Source organism: Elephas maximus, chromosome X, assembly GCF_024166365.1.
Source record: "Elephas maximus indicus isolate mEleMax1 chromosome X, mEleMax1 primary haplotype, whole genome shotgun sequence".
In the NCBI taxonomy this organism is placed as follows: domain Eukaryota; kingdom Metazoa; phylum Chordata; class Mammalia; order Proboscidea; family Elephantidae; genus Elephas; species Elephas maximus.
In genome coordinates, this window is record NC_064846.1 from 142,020,967 (window position 1) to 142,043,050 (window position 22,084).

Consider the following 22,084-nt stretch of genomic DNA (forward strand, 5'->3'; position numbering starts at 1 on the left):
CTATTTTTGCCTTTTTTTTCCCAACGTCTGGATTATCTTTGCTATATCCTTCCCCTATGTCTGACCTTGTAACTTCTGTTCCTTGGAATTTCATCCATCTCCCTCCATTAATACCTTATTTGAATTCAACTAGCATCTTTATTCTGATTTTAGAAGTTGCTTGGTATTTCATGATAGCTAGATAGACATTGCTACTAAAGTATGACTCTGACATGTCAGGTCTTACAGATTGCAATCTAGCCCACTACTGTGACAAAACAGTTACACAGTTTAAGTCTTTGTTTAGGAAAGAATGTCCATCCAATTTACAGACAACTGGTACTTGCCTTTTAATGTGATGTAAATTTGCCCTCACTTTGAAAGGATTGAACCAACCCCCCACTGCAGCAAACTCTTCATCACAATCACCTTTGCTTACTGCACGTGTGGCTTTTAAATGGCCGAAAAGGCTTCAAGCCTTTTCTCGCACTAAAAGCCAAACCAAAACAAACCCGTTGTCCTGGATTCCGACTCATGTGACCCTATAGGACAGAGTAGAACTGCCTCATAGGCTAAATAAGAACCGTATGCACCCGTTCTGACTTCTTTACAAATCCGACTTAAAGACACGCTTAAGAATGGATCTCATTTGTAACTGCATTTCTTGTATGAGTGGAACCTCCTACCATCCACTCCGTTGCCCAAGCCAGAAATTTGGGATCGTCTTGAAATCAGCCAAGTAGTCACCAGATTTGTTTGATTCTACTTCTTTAACATGGCTTGAATCTGCATGCACTGACAGCCCAACTGCCATGGCCTTATTTCAGGACTTTATACTTTTTCATCCAATTAATACCACCACAAGGCCATAACTGGGGCAATTTAACTTTCCCGTAATCTATTCCACACATTCTGCTAGTATGACAGCCCTAAAAATCTAATCATTTTATCTCTGTTACTAAAATCATTATTGGCAGTGCATTGCTTAAAAGATCTAGTTCAGCTCTTTAGTGTGATATACAAGGCCACTTTTTACCTCTCTCTGCACTCATCTTTTGATCTCTTGTTAATGTATTCAAACCTCTTCTTCTCTTCCCCTGGGCATGAGTCACTCCTAACGTATTGCTTACTGATCTTGAATTTTCTGTGCTCTGTTACGCATCTCTACTGTTGCATGCATTGTTTATTTGACGTAGAATAAAATCAAGGACTTCATATCACTGGCTAATTGCTACTACTCCTACAACATACCACTCAGATACCACCTACTGTAGGCAGTTTCGACTTATTAATATAGGTTGCTCCTCCTAGATCATTCCAGTATATCCTGTGAAAGAACCTCCTTCCTGGTGGTTTGATCTCTTTAAAAAAAAATTACCATGTGTTTAATAGGAAAATTAATAACAGACATCTTGCTTGGATTTTAAGGTTTTTCTTATCCATGAAACCAAATTATTAACCATGAAAAGCCCAACCCAAAATGCGAAAGTCTGCCCGATACTGCTCTACAGCAATGTAAATTTGTCTTATCCTGCTAGAAATGGATAGTCATCTAACAATTACCTCCTAATTTAAATCTTCAAGAAGTCTCATGGCTGCAGGTGGGTGAGGGCTAACTATTTGCAGCCTGGCCAGAAGTAACCTGATATCAGTAGATCTCAGGAAAGGGGGAAGGCAGTGTTCCATCAATCATGTTAAGATTAGCCAATGGTTGATCTTCTATATTTCTCCTTCCTCTTTTCTTTATAAGCCTCATCGTACCTACCTTCTGTGAGCCATTTGCTTTTTCTGGAATCAAAATGGTCTCCCTATATGGATATAGAACAACTGCTCAGAATAAACCTTATGTTCAAATTTTGGTGAGTTTTGGTTATTTTTAACACATGTAACATCCTTTTCCTATGTATTTTCCCCCCGATGTCAACTTTATCAGATATTACTATAGCCACTCCTTTTTTTTTTTTTTTAATGTTTGTGTTGTATAATTTTCTACCTCCTTTTGCTTGTAACCTACGTCTGTCATTGAATTTGAAATAAGGTTCTTGTAAATAGAGTGGGGTCATATTTTTTTTATCGACTCTACAAATCTCTCTGCCTTTTAATTTAAATTTAAGGTAACTATATTAAGTCTGACATTTTATTATTTGTTTTCTATGTGTTCTTGCTGTTTTGGTTTCTGTTTTCTTTCTGCCTTTCTGTGTGTTACTTAATCACGTTTAGGACTCCATTTTGATTTTTAGTGTTTTTCAGTGTATTCCTTTATATTGTTTTCTTGCTGTTTTTTCTGAGTATTGCAATATACATATGACTTATCATAGTGAGATGGGCAGTCTGCCTGCCATCTTAAATAGGGAAAGGACTCTGCCTGCCATCTTCTGTGATACAGGAACTAACTCCTCGTCTTTAAGCTATCTCCTTATTTAGGTATACATCCAGTTTCTGGCCAAGTTGAGGAAAACAAGACACGGGGGTTGCAGGATCAGCTGAAACTGGCAAGAACTAGATCTGGCCCACCTGACATGTGCAGAGCCATCGGCCCCATCCTCTGGGAGACCCTGGAACTCTTCTCCCACTGGACAGAACTAAACTTTAGTGACCCAAAATTGGGGGAAGTCTTTCAGAAGCAAGGGGTCTGAGCCTAAGATCTGGTTTGAGAGACCACCCCCCCCCAGCTTTTTAGACTGAGCAAGTGCAGAAAGGCTGGATTGCTCTGGTAATGGCTTTTTAGGCCAGGTCAGTCAGCAAGCTGGCCCCACCTGGAGGTGTTCTGAAGACACCAGACCCAATTTACTTCACCCATATAAACCCCTTGGGCTACTGTTCTGGAACCCATCTTGGCGATGCAAGTCCTGGTATGCTCCTTTGCTTGGCCAACCAAATAAAGCTTCTTCTTTCACTTTCACCCGTTTCATGTCTCTGTGGCCACACCGAGCAGGCATGGAACAATTCAGTTCCAATAGTATACTGGTATCAGTATTTTACCATGTCAAATGAAGTATGGAAACTTTACTTCAGTTTAGGTCCCTTTACCTTCCCAAATTTTAAATATTGTCTTGGGTATCCAGTGGTATTGAAATTTTTGTATCATTTATCAAATATGACTTAGAGAACTTGTAAGGAGAAGAATAGTGTTGTATTTACCATATTTCTGCTCTTTCCATTGTTCTTCTGGATGCTTCAAGATTTCTTCTTTTATCACTTCCTTTCTGTTTGAAGAATTTTCTTTAGCCATTCATAAGGGTATGTCTGTTAGGGACAAATTCTTTTAATCTTTCTTTATCTGAGAATGTCTTTACTTCCCCTGTCATTCCTGAAGCATATTTTGCAGGATATAGAATTCACAAATGAGAGCTCTTTTAGCACTTGAAAAATGTCGTGACACTTCCTTCTTTCTTCCACAGTTTCAAATGAGAGATTATCTGTTATTCTTATTGGTACCCTTCTGTCCTAGTCATCTAGTACTGCTATAACAGAGATACCACAGGTGGATGGCTTTAACAAAGAGAAATTTATTCTCTCACAGTCTAATAGGTTACAAGTCCAAATTCAGGGTATCAGCTCCAGGGAAAGGCTTTCTCTCTCTGTCACCTCTGGAGGAAGGTCCTTGTCCTCAATCTTCCCATGGTTGAGGACCTTCTCAGGTGCAGGTACCCCAGGTCCAAAGGGCACACTCTGCTCCTGGTGCTTCTTTCTTGGTGGTATGAGGTCTCCAACTCTCTGCTTGCTTCCCTTCCCTTTTATCTCCCCAGAGATAGAAGGTTGTGCAGGGCACACCCCAGGGAAACTCCCTTTAACTTGGATCAGGGAGGTGACCTGAGTAAGGGTGGTATTACAATCCAACCCTAATCCTCTTAACATGAAATTACAATCACAAAATGGAGGACAACCACACAACACTGGTATCATGGCCTAACCAAGTTGATACACACATTTTTGGGGGGACATAATTCAGTCCATGACATTCCACCCTTTGGCCCCCCCAAATCATATCTTTGCAACAAGCAAAATATATTCACCCTATCATATCATAGCAAAAGTCTTAACTCCAAGTCCAAAATCCAAAAATTCTTCTTCATCTGTGAAATCTAGAATACCAGTTATCTGCTTCCAAGGGTACAATGGCAGAACAGGCACAAGCTAGACATTTCCATTACAAATGGGAGAAACTGAAGGGAAAGAAGGTATAACAGGCACCAACAAGTCAGCAGAACACATTACATTAGCCTTTCAAGCTTTGAAAACAATCCTCTGTTCTCTGAGACAATTTACACAATAGCCCTGCCCTCCAGCCCCTAGGTATTGGCCACACTCTCTGGATTCTAAGTGGAGGTCCCTTGGCTCTGGGCTTCAGCTCTGCCTTCCAGGACCACTGGGACAGCAACTCTGCCTCCTTGGCTTTAGGTGCACCATTCGCCTAGTCCACCTGAGTGGCAACTGCACCCTTAGAAACACTAGAGGCCATGGCTCCACCCTTTGAAACCCCTGAGGTCATGGCCATACCTTTTGAGACTGAGGCAGCTCAGCTTCTTGTGTTCCCTGTCTCTTCAACTTCTGTTTCCTGGTTTCTTGGCCCCTTGGCTCCTCGGGCCTCACACCTGCATCTGCTCTGCTGGAGCAAGTGTTCCAAAGCTCAGTAGCTCCACCAATAAGTGCCTGGTGGCACCCCACTCCACCAAGAAGCCTCCTGCACACAGGCACTCAGCTCTCGCTCTGTGGGTCGGCTCCAGCGCTGTCTGGCGCTGGTGTCCTGGTTCTGCTGCTGCTGGTTCTCTGTCACCGCTGCCTTTCTGCAGGTTCTCAGCTACTGCTGGCCCTCTGTCGCTGCTGCTACTCTATCCATTCACAGTTTCAAAACTGCTTCCACATTTAAGGTATCTGTTAGAGCAGCACCCCACTCTCTCGGTACCAAATTCTGTCTTAGTCATCTAGTACTCCTATAACAGAAATACCACAAGTGGATGGCTTTAACAAAGAGAAATTTATTCTCTCACAGTCTAATAGGTTACAAGTCCAAATTCAGGGCATCAGCTCCAGGGAAAGGCTTTCTCTCTGTCACCTCTGGAGGAAGGTCCTTGTCCTCAATCTTCCCAGGGTCAAGGAACTTCTCAGGCGCAGGGACCCCAGGTCTAAAAGATGTTCTCTGCTCCTGGAGCTCCTTTCTTGGTGGTATGAGGTCCCCAACTCTCTGCTTGCTTCCCTTTCCTTTTATCTCTTGAGAGATGAAAGGTGGTGCAGGCCACACCCCAGGGAAACTCCCTTTACCTTGGATCAAGGAGGTGACCTGAGTAAGGGTGGTGTTACATTCCCACCCTAATCTTCTTAACATGAAATTACAATCACAAAATGGAAGACAACCACACAATACTGGGAATCATGGCCTAACCAAGTTGACACACACATTTCTGGAGGGACATAATTTAATCCATGACACCCTCAATAGCTAATAAGTCATTTCTCCCTGCAGGCTTATAAGATTTTTGTTGTTGTTTGTTTCAGAAGTTTAATTATGATGTGTAATATTATAAATTTCTTAGGGTTTGTCCTACTTAGGGTTCAATTCACTCAGTTTCTTGAATTGTGTCTGCCTTTTGCCACATTTGGGAAATTTTCAGGGTCGCCATCAACTAGACAGCAACTAACAACAACAATTTCTTCTAATACTCTTTCAGGTCTACTCTTTCTCCTTTTTTCTGGGACTCTGATAATACAAATTTCGAGTATTTTATTACTATCCAACAGATCACTGAGGCTCTGTTCATTTTGTCCTTTCAGTGTCTTTTTCTCTCTGTTGTTCATTTCGGGTAAATTCTATTGATGTTTTCAAGTTTACTGATTCTATCTTATCTCACTCTACTACTGAGTCATCAGTGAGTCTCTTATTTGTCATTGTATTTTATGTTCTATAATTTCCATTTGGTTTTTTAAATAATTTGAATAATTTCCATTTCTTTGCTGTGATTTTCTATTTTTTCATGTGTTTCAAGAGCATTTGGAATTGTTGAATTATTTTTGTGATGGCGGCATTAAAGCTCTTGTCAGATAATTCCAACATCTGATATATTTAGGAATTGGCATCAGTGAATTGTCATTTCTCAGTCATGTTGTGATTTCTCTGGTTCTTGGACTGATGACATTTTTATTGTATTTTGGAAACTTTAGCTATTATGTTAGAAGATTTTGGTTCGTATTTTTCAGGAGGCAGTCATCCTGTTTAGGTTATCATGCAGGTCCTGCCATACTTTTGTGGGCTGTGGTTACAGTGACAATGTAATTTTCAGAGCTTTGGTTTATCTTGTGCAGGTAGGCTAATACTTGTCCTTGCTGGTGCTGCTTAAGGGGAAAGAAAGAGCTTCCCAGTCAGGGACATCTCTTGACTCTAGGTGGGAGAAGGGACTGTTTGACCTACTGGGATGTAGTGCCCTTCCTGGCCCAGGCATATGTTGTGGCAGGGTCTCCCCTGCTTTTGGGGGATGGGAGCAGCTGTGACAGGATTCTCCTTGCCAGAGCTGGCTATACAGCTTACCAGTGTGTGTGGGTGGGGACAGGGAATCTCATGCCCACCAGGAAGGAGAGCACTTTCCTTGACTGTTTATTGTCACAGGGCTTCCAGTTGTTCCCCCTTGCTGGTTATACTGGGGTCAGCCTGGTGTTTTCAGTGGAACTCTCAATTCTCTCTGGGGAAGGAATGAGCATACCTGGACCGCCTTCTGGCATTAAGTTGGGAGTCAGAAAATGCTGAGCTTGGGTTACCTTTTTCTGTTGGGTGGGTGAGGGGGGTCACTATATCATTCTTCCATTCCCAGGGTCCCTAACTAACTCAGCTTCTTCTTTACACCTTCAGAGGTCTCCTTTAGTTGTCTCATGTTATTTTCAGGGTCTAGAGTTGTACTTATAGGAGGAACACGGAGAAAGGCATCTAAGTCATCTTATCTGGATTGGAAGTCTTTTCTGTGCCTTTTAAAAGGGCTCACTTGATTCGGTCAGGCCCACTCTGGATAATCTCCCTTTCTTAAAGTCAACTGTGTCATATAAAATAACCAAATCACAGGAATGATATCCTATCATATTCAAAAGTCTCTCCCACACTGAAGGGGTGGGGATTATATAAGAGTATGGGTACTTGGGGATCATGTTAGAATCCTATTTACCACAGAAGGATGTGTGAATGTACTGGCAATTATCCTGTTGAAGGTAGAAACCTGTTAAGATATCAGAAGAATACCTTTTACAATCAACTCACTTCAAATGAAGTCGATCTGGTATTAGAAATACTTAATAAAATTCAAAAGACTTTCAGAATTTAATGTGAATGTCATAGGTTTGAGCTATTTAAATATTTCTGGCCATGGGAATACCTTCTGTGTGAAAAACGTGCTAACTCAAAGATGAATTAAAAGCTTATTCCCCCCACCCTGATTGTATTTTATAGTATATGTAATTACAGTGGCTGCCAGCAGTTCACGTAGAAAATAAAGGTCAGCGATGATTCTGATTTTAAAATCTTACAGCAGGTTTATGCTTAACGTTGTCCACATTTATATGGGTTGCACATTGCACAAAATTTATGACTATATATTGCTTTAGGTTATAATACAATGTCCTCTCACCTAAAATAAGATTAATAATTTTAAGCAAAATTTGCTGGGCTGGCCAATATGCCAAAAAAAAAAAAAAAAAAAAAAGGAGTCAAGTTTCCAGGCTAAATTAGAATCTGAAGGGAAATCCTTCACTATGTTTGGAAAGGAAGTAAGACCTGAAATTTAATTTTAAATAGCAATGGTCTTAGGGTGATATTTTTTACCAGGGACAATTAGAATTGAATTAGCCAGATACGATTTAGAACTCACGTTTTGCTTCTAAGGCTTTCAGATTATCACTTGGGAGGCTCCCAAACAGGAATTGGGTGCTTTTGATAATGTGCACAAAGATGAAGAGTCATAATACCAAAACCCAAAACCAAACCCACAGCTATCAAGTCGATTCTGACTCATAGTGACCCTACAGGACAGAGTAAAACTGCCCCCACAGGGTTTCCAAGGCTGTAAATCTTTATGGAAGCAGACAGCCACATCTTTCTCCCATGGAGCAAATGGTGGGCTCAAACCACTGACCTTTTGGTTAGCAGCCGAGTGCTTTAACCACTGCACCACCAGGGCTCCTGAAGAGTCATATACAACCCATAAAACCCTTCATAAAAAAATAAGGATCTGTTTTTTTTTTAAAGCTGCATTACATAAAGTTAACTATAAGAGGAATTGAAACATGAATATACCCAAGAAGCAAAAATTAAATACCTATGCTGCCTTCTGTCTTTAGCTGTTTTCAATCACAGTAAACTTAAGTGGGAAAGCTTTAAGAGAAAGGTATTAAGTTCTAAGCATTTGCCATCTTCTCATCGCTTCTAATGATGAAATGTACTTGTTCTCTCCTTTATCATACAAGATCTGAGTAATCAGAGAAAAGGAAAATTAAAAGAGCAGAGTTGAAAGAATAAAATGGAGGGCGGGGGAAGAGGCAAGAAAGCCTACGTGGACTGGGTTTGAAGAGAGTTGGGAATGCTAATTGTGCTAGATGGTCTCTGATTTCCTTTCCAGATCCACTCCCTAATCCTTCTCCACCCTGTTCTGTGACCCCAAGAGACTGACCTTTATGGGCTTCATCAACCAATCTCCCTTGTCCTGTGTCTTCATGTTGGCTTTGGCTAATGGGAACTACTAACAGGAGATTAGAGGGCAGGAGGAAGGAAAGGGTATTTCCCAGGCTCCACCCCCTACAAGCTTTAGGTTGGTAGTGGCTACATTTGGCACAGTCTAAGGTCACAGCTTCTGTTGGGTGGCCTTCTACTACGCCTACAAGACGTGCTGGGTTTCAGGAACTGCTACTTCTCCTTGCCCCTTCAAGCTTGGTGGTAGAATGGCTTCTTACAATTGCCGGCTGCAGGGTACTCCATTTCTTGGTTTCTCTTCATTCTTTACATATTTTTTTTATTGCACTTTAGATGAAGGTTTACAGAGCAAATCAGTTTCTGATTAAATAACTAATACACATATTGTTTTGTGACATTGGTTGCCAACCCCACCACATGTCAGTACTTTCCCCCTCTTGACCTTGGGTTTCCCATTACCAGCTTTCCTGTCCTCTTCTGCCTTCTCGTCCTTGACCCTGAGCTGGTGTGCCCATTTAGTCTCATTTTGTTTTATGGTCCTGTCTAATCTTTGGCTGAAGTGTGAACCTCAGGAGTGACTTCAGTACTGAGTTAAAGGAGTGTCCGATGACCATACTCTCGGGGTTTCTCCAGTCTCTGTCAGACCAGTGAGTCTGGTCTTTTTTTGTGAGTTAGACTATGTTATGCCAATTAAGCTAGGTGTCCCCTGAGACCATAGGCCCCAGCCCTCAGCCCAGTAATTCAGTCCCTCAGGGAGTTTGGATGTGTCTGTGAAGTGTCCATGACATTGCCTTAGTAAGTGATATCTTCGTTAAATTCACCCAGCCATCCCTTTCAAGTGTGCCATTTATTTTCACGCAGGATCCTGACTGATACTTTGGTAGCAGGGGATGGGAGAAACTCTAAGGCAGCTACGGGGGTAGGATAAACTGATGGTGAAAGAGATAGGAAGAGAAGATGCTTAAGGCTTTTTACAGCATGCTATTAATGTTAACACCCCTTCTTCGTAATTCTTAAACTGCGTTTTTTTCCGGCTGGGTTGGTGTTTCTTTATATGCATGTTCAAAATAAGACAGGTCCATTAACTGTCTTGGATTTACATAATTAAATAAGACTATTCAAATCCATCTGGTGGTACAGTGGTTAAAGCGCTTGGCTGCTAACAGGTCAGCAGTTCGAACCCACCAGCTGCTCTGTGGGAGAAAGATGTGGCAGTCTGCTTCTGTAAAGATTACAGCCTTGGAAACCCTATGGGGCAGTTCTACTCTGTCCTATAGGGTTGCTATGAGTTGGAGTTGACTCGATGGCAACAGGTTTTTTTTTTTTTTTTTGATTCAAATCTATCTAGAATTGAGTGTATCATTTTAAGACTTTCTCTCATGGAATCAGGAACATCCCAACCCTGTGTACCTGCTATGTTTCTAGAGAAATTCAATGACACATCATGGTATCAAATTGATTTCTACTATCAGGCTAAAGACTTTTTTTTTAATATTTCCTTTTATTTTGGAACAGCAATTGGGAAAATAACAATGATTCCTTCAGAAATCAATGACTCCATCCAGGTTGTTACTTCAGGTGTCACTCAAAAAATGGACAAAAGGCAAGTGATTGCTATTTGTCCATCATTATACCAGCCTATAGAGCTGAGAGTTCAAATCTCAAAATTTTCTCCATCACCAGAAACTATGACTTCTCTTCGACAAATTGGACAGGTAGTGTTTTCAGCCAGCCAGCGATCGATACAATGGAGATGATAGTCGTGGGAGCAAGGCAGTATGCGAAGCTTGGTGCCCTCCGTGTAGTCTGTGATACAAATGCTACAGGACTTCAATGCATCGGGTCCACCGAAGCTTCGCATTTCCAAGGTGTCAATCTGTTCTTTGGTGAGTCCTGTAGGTTGATCCTGATGACTTTCATTTAGGTGGAAAAATTCAGCAAGGTTAAGAAAAGGCCAAGGGTCATTTTCATCCCATATTGATGGGGACCCATCTTGACCCCCTTGCCTGGCCTCTGATGAAGACCCTGATGTTGCACTATCTTCATTACTGCCTTCAAACAACTCTGAGCTAATTTCTTCACTGGAACTGGATATTGGGCTAGAACTTGAACTGTGAGCATAACTGGAGTTTGGGCTGGGAACTGATATAACACTTGGACTGTAACTGGAACCAGCATGGCTAATACGATCAGAACCACCACCGCTTCCATTCTCTGACTGTGCATGTTCTGTATTTTGACTGGGAGATGAGCCACCATATTCTAAATTAGGATCACTCTGCATAAACTCGTTTGACTCATCAAATCCTGTCATTACCTGCCTTAATGTGCTCTGAATTGCAACAGGTGTAGTAGTATCATTTAAATCAGTATTTGAAGCACTATGAATGGGGATTCTGATTGTACTGACATAAGTTCTCACACCTGGCTGCTCAGATTGTGAAAACGTATGCCTGAAAACTTCTTGTTCACCTTCATAAGTGATGTCATTGCTTGGTGCCTGAGATGTTAATGGAGCTCTACTAGCTATGCTGTCTGTCTGCAAATATTCTTCAGGATAAACTCTTCTTACTTCAAGATCTAAGAGTATGGTTGGGTTTCTCTGTTCTGATATCGAAGATTCTTCATTGCTGGTTGTATCTGGAGAACTTTCTCCTTGAGAGGCATCCCTTGCTCCAGAAGTTGTAAAAAGGCCCCTACTTTGGAACTCAGTTCCAGTTATTTGCTCTCTTGGTGTTTCATGATGCTGAGTTCTAGAAAAAATCTCAGTCTCATTGACTAGAGGATGCTCAGACGTCTGAGACGAAGTAATATGATGAGATCTTCGTGAAACTTCACTCGTTGGATTCACAGGTGACCCACTTTCAACTCTTGCTCTGGTCCTCCGATGCTCTGGGCTCCTGCTTCTCGGTCTTCTCTGTCTTCTAAGGCAGACAGGTATGGGTTCTCCTGTTGATGATGCACTTAGTTCAGCTCTAGACTGCCATGGAGGTGTTGATTCAGATGCTGGATTTCTCACCTGCCTTTGGCTGTTATTTTCCATATTTTCTCCACTGGAATATCTTGCAGATGGTGCATATTCATTCTCTGGATTTGGGCTCCGATTACGGTTAAAACTTATTTCTAAACTGAATCTGAAATCCCCACTGTTAGGATCAGTCTGGCTTACTACTCTCCAAGATTCATTTCTTGTTTGTCCACTTCTTGTCATATTTTCAGTTTGTCGAAGTGCATTAAGCCAGTCTAAAACAGAGTCACTATTAGACACTTCCTCTGAAGAGTCTCCACCTTTTAACAGAAATGCGGGGGATACTAAAATTAGGACAATCATGAAATAGTGCTCTGACACAATATTGCAAAAACAAACAAAAATGAGAACTTAAAATCCCAAGTGTTTTAAACAGGTTTTACGTTTATAGAATTCTTTTGTAAACTACACTGTCTAGATTTACAAGTAAAGGTAGGAAAGTTTCGATTTGATGTTTAAAAAGTGAACTCATCCTAGAGAAACTTAGAGAATTTTTTTAAGTAAATCTGGAAGAAGTCTACTTTCAGTATTTAATATTTCTTTATATACAGAGCCTAGCATAAACTGTGGGGATAGGAGGAATATCAAAAGACAATTTTTTTTAATCCACTATCAAAACACTAAAGCAATTAAACAAAGTAAGCACTAGTAAGGTATAGTACCAGTATTTGAGTTCAAATTTTCATCAAATTCTCATTAGTCTACATTAGTTCTTCTAGGCTCTTAAGTGCCTTTGATAATAATCATGAGGTTAAATTAAAATACATGACTGTTTTAGCTATTGCCAAAATATTTTTTTAAAAATTGCCATCGAGTCAATTCTGACTCGTAGCGACTCTATAGGACAGAGCAGAACTGTCCCATAGGGTTTCCAAGGAGCAGCTGGTGGATTCAAACTGCTGACCTTTTGGTTAGCAGCCTGAGCTCTTAACCACTGCACCACCAGAGCTCCATTGCCAAAATAGACTTATATATTTGAAAGGCTTATATATTTGAATGTATTTGAATACCTGTTATTGAATTGAATTGACATGGAATGGAAGGTCAGACCAAATGAACAGGCTGAACCTAGCATCATACATAAACAGACATGCTCAAGAACCACACTATTATAGTAGCCTCTTAGAAAGTAAAATTCTCTTCTTCACACTGGGAGGGAAACACCAGAGGCGAGGTTAGAGTAGAGTTTCTCAGACTCAGCACTACTGACATTTGGGCTGGATAATTCTTTGTTGTGGGAGGCTGCTCTGTGCCTTGTAGGATATTTAGCAGCATCTCTGCCCGCTGCCCACTAGATGCCAGTAGCAGCAGCACCCCCCCCCTCCCGCCCCACGGCCTCAGCATCATAACCAAAAATGGCTCCACCAAAACCCGGACATTACCAAATGCCTCCAAGGGGCGGCGGGCAAAACGGCCTGTCTTGGTTGAGAACCACTGAAATGAATGGATCTAGAATTCCTTTGACGCTTACTCGATATACTTCCTAAATGTAATAGAACATTCTTTGCCCCTCTAATGGGAGCTGTGAGGCCTCGTGTGACAACCAAAATGTCTGCAGACATTGCCAAACATCCCCCAGGGAGGGGGAAGCAAAATCACACCCAGTTGAGAACCACTTAAAAAAAAAAATCAAAACAGTTGCCCTGGAGTCGATTCCGACTCATAGCGACCCTAAAGGATAGAGTAGAACTGCCCCATAGGGTTTCCAAGGAGCTTCTGGTGGATTCAAACTGCCGGCTTTTTGGTTAGCAGCCGTAGTTTTTTTAAAATAGTTTTTATTGTGCTTTAAGTTAAAGTTTATAAATCAAGTCAGTCTTTCACATAAAAACTTATATACACCTTGCTAAAAAAAAATACATACTCCCAATTACTCTCCCCCTAATGAGACAGCCAGCTCTCTCCCTCCACTCTCTCTTTTGGTGTCCATTTCGCCAGCTTCTAACCCCCAGCAGCGGTAGTTTTTAACCACTGCGCCACCAGGGTTTCCGAGAACCACTTAAAATATGCAATATTTCTTTTTGTCGGTGACGAAGTCACATGTCTATATAGAAGCAGTAATTCAGTAACTAGGAGAAATTTCCAAAGGAGGTGGGAAGCCAAAAATTTTTTTTCTCTGTGTCCCAATTAAAATAGCCCAAATGTGAAGCAGAAAAAAAAAAACAACTGACAACAAAAAACCCCACCTTGACATTCTCACCAAACATCAATGCCGATTTTCTTTTAATGGGCATTTACTTAATTTCAAATTAATTTGTGCCATTTCTGTATATCTTTGATATTTACTATTATGAAGTTCCTCATCCATTTATTTTTACCCCATAGCAAAATATACTTCAATTTTTACCTGAGTCTTCCTGTGGCGGGGCCTCTTTAATTTCTTGTAGTCTTTTCTGCAACTCTTCCTCAGTAGTTTCACCTGGGATGCCTAACAAATTGTTATCCCTCATAAGCCTGTAATCTTCGACGCTCAAACTATCGACAAATCGGTAGAAAGCTTCTTCCCGAAGTAGTCGGTCCATCTGACTTCTGCGGCGGGCTGCGGATTCATTTTCTTCATCGTCGGAATCTGAGTTTTCCATCTTGATGAACAAGTGGAAAATTACTTAATTACTAAGTGATGAAAAACAATAAACCGGATTTTAGCATTTTTCACTTTCTGCATAAGTTTTAGTGGTCGGATCCGACTCAGTCTGTTCCGCCACGGGAAAGGCTCCTACAGGCCTCCCCAACTCCAGCCTAGGCTGACTCTCTGGTTCAAGCCGGTCTCTAGCCCAGCCCCTCTAGGAGCGGTTGCCTAGGCAGCCATTACCCTCCCCTTTGTTACAAAACAGAAACCCGATTCAGATTAGATTTCATTTCATTCAAAACCAGTAAATATTGCCGAGCACTTACTGTGTACTCGGAGCCCCGATGGCGCGGTGGTTAAGAGCGCGGCTGCTCACTAAAATGTCAGCAGTTGGGCTCCACTAGCCGCTTCTTGGAAACGATAGGGGGCAGTTCTACTCTGTCCAATAGGAATCGGCTCTCCAGCAACAGTTTTGTTTCCTATTGTGTAGTAGCAGTGTCTGTCCTCCATCTCCTCACACCCACAGGAGCCTATTTTCAGACTTTTCAGAAGGCTTTTTCAGGCTCTGATATGCTCCAATTATTTGTAAGCTAAATTACAGGACCCCGAATGCATTCAGAAGTTATGTTTCCTACGCCTGACTTCTTCAAAGCGCCGTACATAAGTCCTCCTAGTTAAATGCAGTAGTTCTCATCTTCAGGTTCCCAGCGACTTACTGTCTTATTTTCATGAATTCCTCAATCATAGATTCTCACTTAGAAATCCCACAATTTTTGATAATTCATCAGGGCTCTAGCTGAACCCTGGTGGCGTAGTGGTTAAATGCGACGGCTGCTAATCAAAGTGTCAGCAGTTCGAATCCACCAGGAGCTCCTTCGAAACTCTATGGGGCAGTTCTACTCTGCCCTATAGGGTCGCTGTAAGTTGGAATCGACTCGACGGCAGCGGCAGCTAGCTGAATCTCTTCATTTGGTCCCTCTCCTTTTTAACTCTTAATGGCTTCATCTCGCATTAAACAATCCCTCCAGCTTGTATTAAAAAGCTTTGGCAAGTTTGCTACTAACCCAGAGAATCCCTTAAGGAATCCTCTACGAAGGTGTCCAGTTTCATTCTTATTCTCCTTGCTCATAAATATTGTAAATATAAGTGAAACAAACCAGCACATCACAGGCGCTTTGAAAACAGATCCATAAGGCTATTTTGCCTCTGGTAATGAATGCTGACTTTGCTTATCTTGTTCTATATGTGTTAGTGCAGCGAGTTTCTGGACTCATTACCAGCCCCTCTTAACACTGATTTTGGAATCCTTCGTTCAGGTTGCTCACGTTAAGCCAGGATTTGGCTACTGAATTTGAGAAATGTTATTCAATTTGACTTTTTCAATAAATTAATTTCTCCAACATAAACTGAGTCGATCGCTGTCCTAGCCACTAGAAATATGTCAGATGTGTTTTCCTTGGGAATACAGACTGGTACTAGAAGGGAAACACATTCCAGGTGAGGGAAACATTCATATAACAAATTATCAAAATACAATCTATTATATACTATAATAGATTTATATATGTAGTATTGTGGAAGTACAGAGAAGTGAGTGACATTGGTTATTTAGTGGGAGTTAGGAAGTGTTTCATAAAGATAGTACATTTAAATCTGAGCCTTTAAATATTGAGAGTTTCTGCAGTGGAAGGTGGTAGTTGGAGGGCGTGTTGGTGGAGAAAGACCACGTCACACAGAAGGAACATATTTGAATGAACTTGGCTTGTTTGGGAAACTGTGAACACCCACATATTCGGGGTTGGGGTGGAAATGTGAAATTAAACCAAGAAGGAATAATTGACACAGACTATAAGTTGGGTTTTGATTTTTCCCATAGGAAATAGGACATGAATTAAGATGTTTTGTTATTTTTTGAGGACAATCAGTGAAATTTTGTTGTTCTTGCCTACCTAGCATGAAGTTAACAGCACCCTGATTTTCTGTAGGGAAGGGCCCATTCCCCAACCTTAGTCCAGGTGGTTTAGGTGCAGCCGATTTCCTTACCATGGCTAAGGGGATGGACACATGACCCGGCCTTATCAAATCAGCATATCACATTTTGTTGGTTATGGTTGTTGCTTTAGGCATGAGCATGTGACCAAAAGATGTCCAATAAGGGTTACATCTGAGATGTTAGCTGGAACTACTGAAAATAAGAAATTATCTTTCCACTATGGTTACTAAGCTGGTAGAACCTAAAGATTTCTGGGATCATCTTGTCTGAGAATGACGAAAACCAATAAAAAAAAAGACAGAAAGAAGAATACAGAGACACAGACACCTGAGAATAATTGAGACGTACCTGAAGCCAGAATGTACCTGAAGTTTTTTAGATCGGTAACACGATGTATTACATCTTTTATATAAGCTTGTTCCTGAAGAATGTCACTCACAATTGAAAGGGCCTTAATAGTTGCACAAGAGGAGTGATGTGATCAGTATTTCTAATTAAATATCAAAAAGTGATTTTTAATAAATCATCATGAAAAACTTACTTGTGATTGCCCATTCTATAAAGTTAACATGTTTGTATAATTTAGGTTTTAATTGGGTTTAGTCTTTTTTGAAAATAATACAGAACACAAGTTTTTTTTTGTCAATTGTTTCATATTGGTTATACTGACATCGTGTATAATTACGTTGAAAGAAATGAAAAACCATTTTCATTTGACTATGAATTAAATGTGGTTATGGCATATAATGTTAATTCTGTTAGATGAATTGCTTGCTTTTCTGTACCATGAAGTCATTTCAGAATGTCCCTATTTTTGTATTTGTTTCATATATTGTACCATGTATTCTGATACCTTGGCCTAATAATATTCCTTTAATTCTCACATAAAGAGAAAATATCCTGAAGTAAAGTACCATTGAACATTTGGTTTAAATTAAGAAAGAAAACGGTCCTGGTGGGAACTGAAATCTTTCACTGATACCTTAATAAAGAGTGAGATAATGTTATGTGACCAATTAGCTCCCTGCTGGGATTGTGGGATGCCTAAGCTTAGCAAAGTCTTAATTAGTAAGAGGAGGGGTGTGTGTGTGTTTAAAATGTTTAAACAGATGTTTGGTTAGGTTAATAACCATTGACTTAATTGTACTTTCTGGCTACTAGTAATAGTAGAAGGAGCCCTAGTGGTGTGGTGGTTAAAACGGTCAGCGGTTCGAACCCGCCAGCCACTCCACGGGAGAAAGATGTTGACAGTGAGCGTCCATAAAGAATTACAGCTGAAAAATGGACGGATGGAAATGGGGAATTGAAGTGTGGAAGGGGAGACTGTTGACACATCGCAGGGATTGGAACCAATGTCACAAAACAATGTGTATAAATTGTTGAACGAGAAGCTAATTTGCTCTGTAAAGTTTGACCTAAAGCACGAATTAAAAAAAAAAAAAAAGATTTACAGCCTTAGAAACCCTATGGGGCAGTTCTACTCTGTCCTGTAGGGTCGCTATGAGTTGGAATCGACTCCATGGCAATGGGTAATAATCCTGTTGCCATCCAGTGGATTCCAACTCATAGCGACCCTATAGGACAGAGTAGAACTGCCCCACAGGGTTTCCAAGGAACGGCTGGTGGATTCGAACTGCTAACCTTTTGGTTAGCAGCCTGAGCGCTTAGATCTAATTCATTTCTGAAATTTCCTCTGCGATGAGAATGTGTTTCTTCTCAAACACCGAGGGCCTGCAACATTATCGTTCTTATCTAAAATAGTATTGTTCTTAATATTTATTCCCAAATACCTCACACACACATACACACACACACTTCAGTATATTGTAAAAACAAGGCAGTATACTGAGACAATTCGATATACAGTAAGTCCCCAGGGTACAAACTCTCAACTTGCGGACAATTCATACTTGCCCTTTAATGTTATGCAAATTTGCCTCAATTTGAACTTCACTGGCTGCACTTGCAGCTTTTAAATCACTGAAAAAGCTTCAAGCCTTTCCTTGCACTAATTTAAAAAAACAAAAACAAAAAACCTTATTGCCCTCAAGTGGATTCTAACTCATACAGACCCTATAGGACAGAGTAGAACTGCCCCATAGGGTTTACCAAGGAGTAGACTGGTGGATTCGAAATACCAGCCTTTTGGTTAAGCAGCTGTGGCTCTTAACTACTGCACCACCAGGGTTTCCCTGAAGTACGGGTAAATAACAACCATATATGCCTGTTCTGACTTACCTACAAATTAGACTTAAAGACACACTTAGGAACAAATCTTGTTTGTAACCTGGGACTGCCTGTATAGGAAAGAGCACTGGTTTGGGGATTGAGACCCAGGTTGAAGTCTACCAATAATTGTCTAATCATTTAATCTACAGTTTCTTAAGTTGGAATATGAGAAAGTTGAATCTATTTTTTAATGTCTGGTAAGTTTCTCAGATGAAGGGAAATGGGCAGTGGGAATTGAAAATAATGCATGAACCCGGGTGCTGAACTGGCAACCATATGAAGATGAAAGGTTGAGTGGGGCTAGAATTAGTATTAGAAATACTGAGCTAAAAGAGTAGCAAAGGAATCAGAGCAGGCCCAAATTCCAAAGTCAAGCCAGGAATAACTGTCTCTTAGAACATTAATTCAAAGCCAGTAAGTTAAAATGGACTACTAAGTCATAGGAGGCTATTCAAGAAGATTCAGAGTAGAATCAGAGTAGCGGAAGGTCATAACAACCTTGGGGAGCAAAGCTGTGAGGTAGTAGCAGATGTGTGCAACTTTGATTATAGCTTGCTGAATTAAAATATTTATACCTTGGATCTCTGAAAGTTGGTACTCTGTTTTCTTGGTAATTTACTGTTTATCAAATATTTGAGATGGATGACCTCAAGGTCTTTTCGTTTCACAATTTTATGAAAGGAAATCACACCGATCTTTTAAAAAATTTTTTAATGTTTAAAGCTAAAACCACAAAAAATATTTTAATTAAACCTCAGAAAGCAGTTACAATACAGAATATGCATAAGCAAACGGGTAACACCATGTTATCAATACTTATTTGCGTCATTAACACTTTTCATATTCAAGTTCATAAATGAAGATGATCAGATTTTACCATTTGGTGGATAAGAGGTAAAAATAAAGGTGTATTCATCATCCTCTAGATGTGCTCACTGTTATTTATATGCAAGGCCTGGGTGACTAGAAGTGCAGTTGTCATTTGTTTCTGCGTAACAGGCCATCTTTATACCAGAGCAACCAGGATTAACAGGAAATAGTAAAGTACTGTGCACTGCAAAACACCACCTTAATAGCTAGGCCAGCATACAACTGCTATACAACTGTGCCTAGTACACAAAAACACAGAAAAGACTAGAATTATGTTTGGTAAATACGCCTTTCAAAAAGTCAAGTATTCTCCCTTGAAGTGTGTTTATACAAATATGGGTTCAGATTACCATTTAGATCTGAAACAGCATACACAAATAAGTTTATATCAACTATTATAGGATTCTAATTTTAAAGAATGAAAACGATATTTAGTCAATCTCTTAACACTTTTGTGCTACTCAACAAGAAATGGTTGCACACATTTTCTTAAAAGTCAGAAGGCCACATATTAGGTTACCAATATTACTTTCAATCAAAAAAGTCAGTATTATATAAAAAAATGCAAATTTACCTTAAATATCCAAACCAATAATGAAAACTGAAGTCATTCACCTCACTAGCTTACAAGAAATTTGACTAACAGCAACAAATACCACATAAAATGTTCACCCCCGAGACAAAACTTAAAAGCAAGTAAAAAGTTAGACAACATGTTAAAACACAACCTTTAATAACTAGTGGCTTGTTCCAAGGACACTTGGCATGACCTGAGTAAATGATCTTGTCTTCTCCCACCCCTCCAAGTCCTCAGTTACTTGGCTGGCCTATGAATCATTACCCTAATAAAACAACTCTCCTTCCTCTTCTGGCAACTTGCAGAGACTCCTGGATCACGATCCGGATCTGTATTCCTTCCTGTATGCTGCTGGAAGGCTTCTGGACCGAAATCTTGACCTGGACCTGGTCAGCGAACGAGATCTTGACACTGAGGAGGACCTGGAACGGGATCTTCGGACAGATCGGGATCTAGAGGTTGATCGAGATCTACTGCGAGGGCGAGACCAGGACCGAGGGCGAGACCAGGACCTAGGGCGAGACCAGGACCGAGGGCGAGACCAGGACCGAGGGCGAGACCAGGACCGAGGGCGAGACCAGGACCGAGGGCGAGACCAGGACCTAGGGCGAGACCAGGACCTAGGGCGAGACCAGGACCTAAGGCGAGACCGGGACCGAGACCCGGTCCGAGGGCGAGACCGGAACCGAGGGCGAGACCGGGACCGAGGGCGAGACCGGGACCGAGGGCGAGACCGGGACCGAGGGCGAGACCGGGACCGAGGGCGAGACCGGGACCGAGGAGGAGACCGGGACCGAGGGCGAGACCGGGACCGAGGACGAGCCCGGGACCGAGGGCGAGCCCGGGACCGAGGACGAGACCAGGACCGATGGCAGGACCAGGACCGACGGCAGGACCAGGACCGAGAGCGAGACGAAAACTTTGAGAGGCTGATGCGCAGTCTGCTCCTGGATCGGTTCCGGCTTCTGCTACAGGAACGGCTGGGACGAGGACGAGGACGAGGACGCCATGGGTAGCGGCCCTTCTTTTCATAGTAGTCGTCTTCATACCCGCTGGATGGCGTTCTCCTGCGGCCACAGGGGGGATCTGCGGGGCGACCGTAGCGGGCCATCTGCACCCAAAGTTTACGGCCATCCAGCACAACCCCGTCTAAGGCGTCTATGGCATCCTCGGCGTCGCGCCTGTCGTAGAAGCGGACAAAAGCGTAGCCACGGGGCTCTTTAGTGAAGCGGTCCCGCGGAATGTACACGTCGCCGATGCAGCCGTACTTCTCGAAGATGCGCCTCAGGGTATTGGGCGAGGTGCTGTTGGTCAGGTTGTCCACCTTGAGAGAGGTCATGCCCTCCACACTGGGAAGAGGGCGACTGTAGTAACTCATGGCTTTACGAGACCTCAGCCTGCCTGAGCCCTGCAGATTCCAAGAGGAGAGGGTAACCGCCTGCACACGCAACCTAGGCGGCTCCAACGGTTCTCTGAGCTTTTTCCGCTCTAGGCTCTGCCTCTTCCGCTTTCCGTGTGCCTTCGGCGTTCAGGTGCTTAGGGCGGAATGCGTGCCTACATCTGGAGCTGAGAACCGCTGAGAAAAAACTCCATACCCATTTTTTAGAAAATAAGTATTCGTGATGATAATACAGTCATTTTGTGACTTTTCCAGTATAAATCCAAATATCCAGATTTAATTATAGATAAAAGAATAAAAAAAAAAGAATAGACATATGAAAATTGGTATCACTGAGTGTGAGTTGAAATACATTTGCAATGCTAATTTATATGAAATGGAAACATTTGGCAATTTAGAGGAAAAAAATCGGGCACAGATAAGAGTGATTCAATAGTATTAACGCTCAAAGAGAGATTGAGAGCCACCTATAGGGTGTGAACTGTAATCAGAAACTCAGTATGTGTTCTCTTCTATAGGCTGTTTGAAGAATTAACTAAATAAGTAAAAGATGTCATGATTTGTGAATCCACATTATATATTTAAGCATAACCCAGATTATTAGAATTGACTGCTTTCTCATTAAAACCAAAAAAACCCAAACCCAGTGCCATCGAGTCATGCCGACTCATAGCGACCCTATAGGGCAGAGTAGAACTGCCCCATAGAGTTTCCAAGGAGTGCCTGGTGGATTGGAACTGCCGACCCTTTGGTTAGCAGCCGTAGCACTTAACCACTA

General features: G+C 41.6%; 2 protein-coding genes across 2 annotated transcripts; both read right to left on the bottom strand.

The window, feature by feature from the left end:
- Nucleotides 1-10,298: 10,298 nt before the first annotated feature.
- On the bottom strand, nt 10,299-14,251 carry LOC126068825 (E3 ubiquitin-protein ligase RLIM-like). The gene is given in 2 exon segments (XM_049871521.1): nt 10,299-11,932; nt 14,005-14,251. Coding segments are annotated over 2 exon segments (1,881 nt in total).
- A 5,972-nt stretch (nt 14,252-20,223) lies between these two features.
- LOC126069389 (serine/arginine-rich splicing factor 2-like) lies at nt 20,224-21,285 on the bottom strand. Its single transcript, XM_049872719.1, has 2 exons — nt 20,846-21,285; nt 20,224-20,419 (listed from the first exon to the last, which is right to left on the bottom strand). The coding sequence occupies exons 1-2, from the start codon at nt 21,283-21,285 to the stop codon at nt 20,224-20,226; spliced, it is 636 nt and encodes a 211-aa protein (XP_049728676.1).
- Nucleotides 21,286-22,084: the final 799 nt, after the last annotated feature.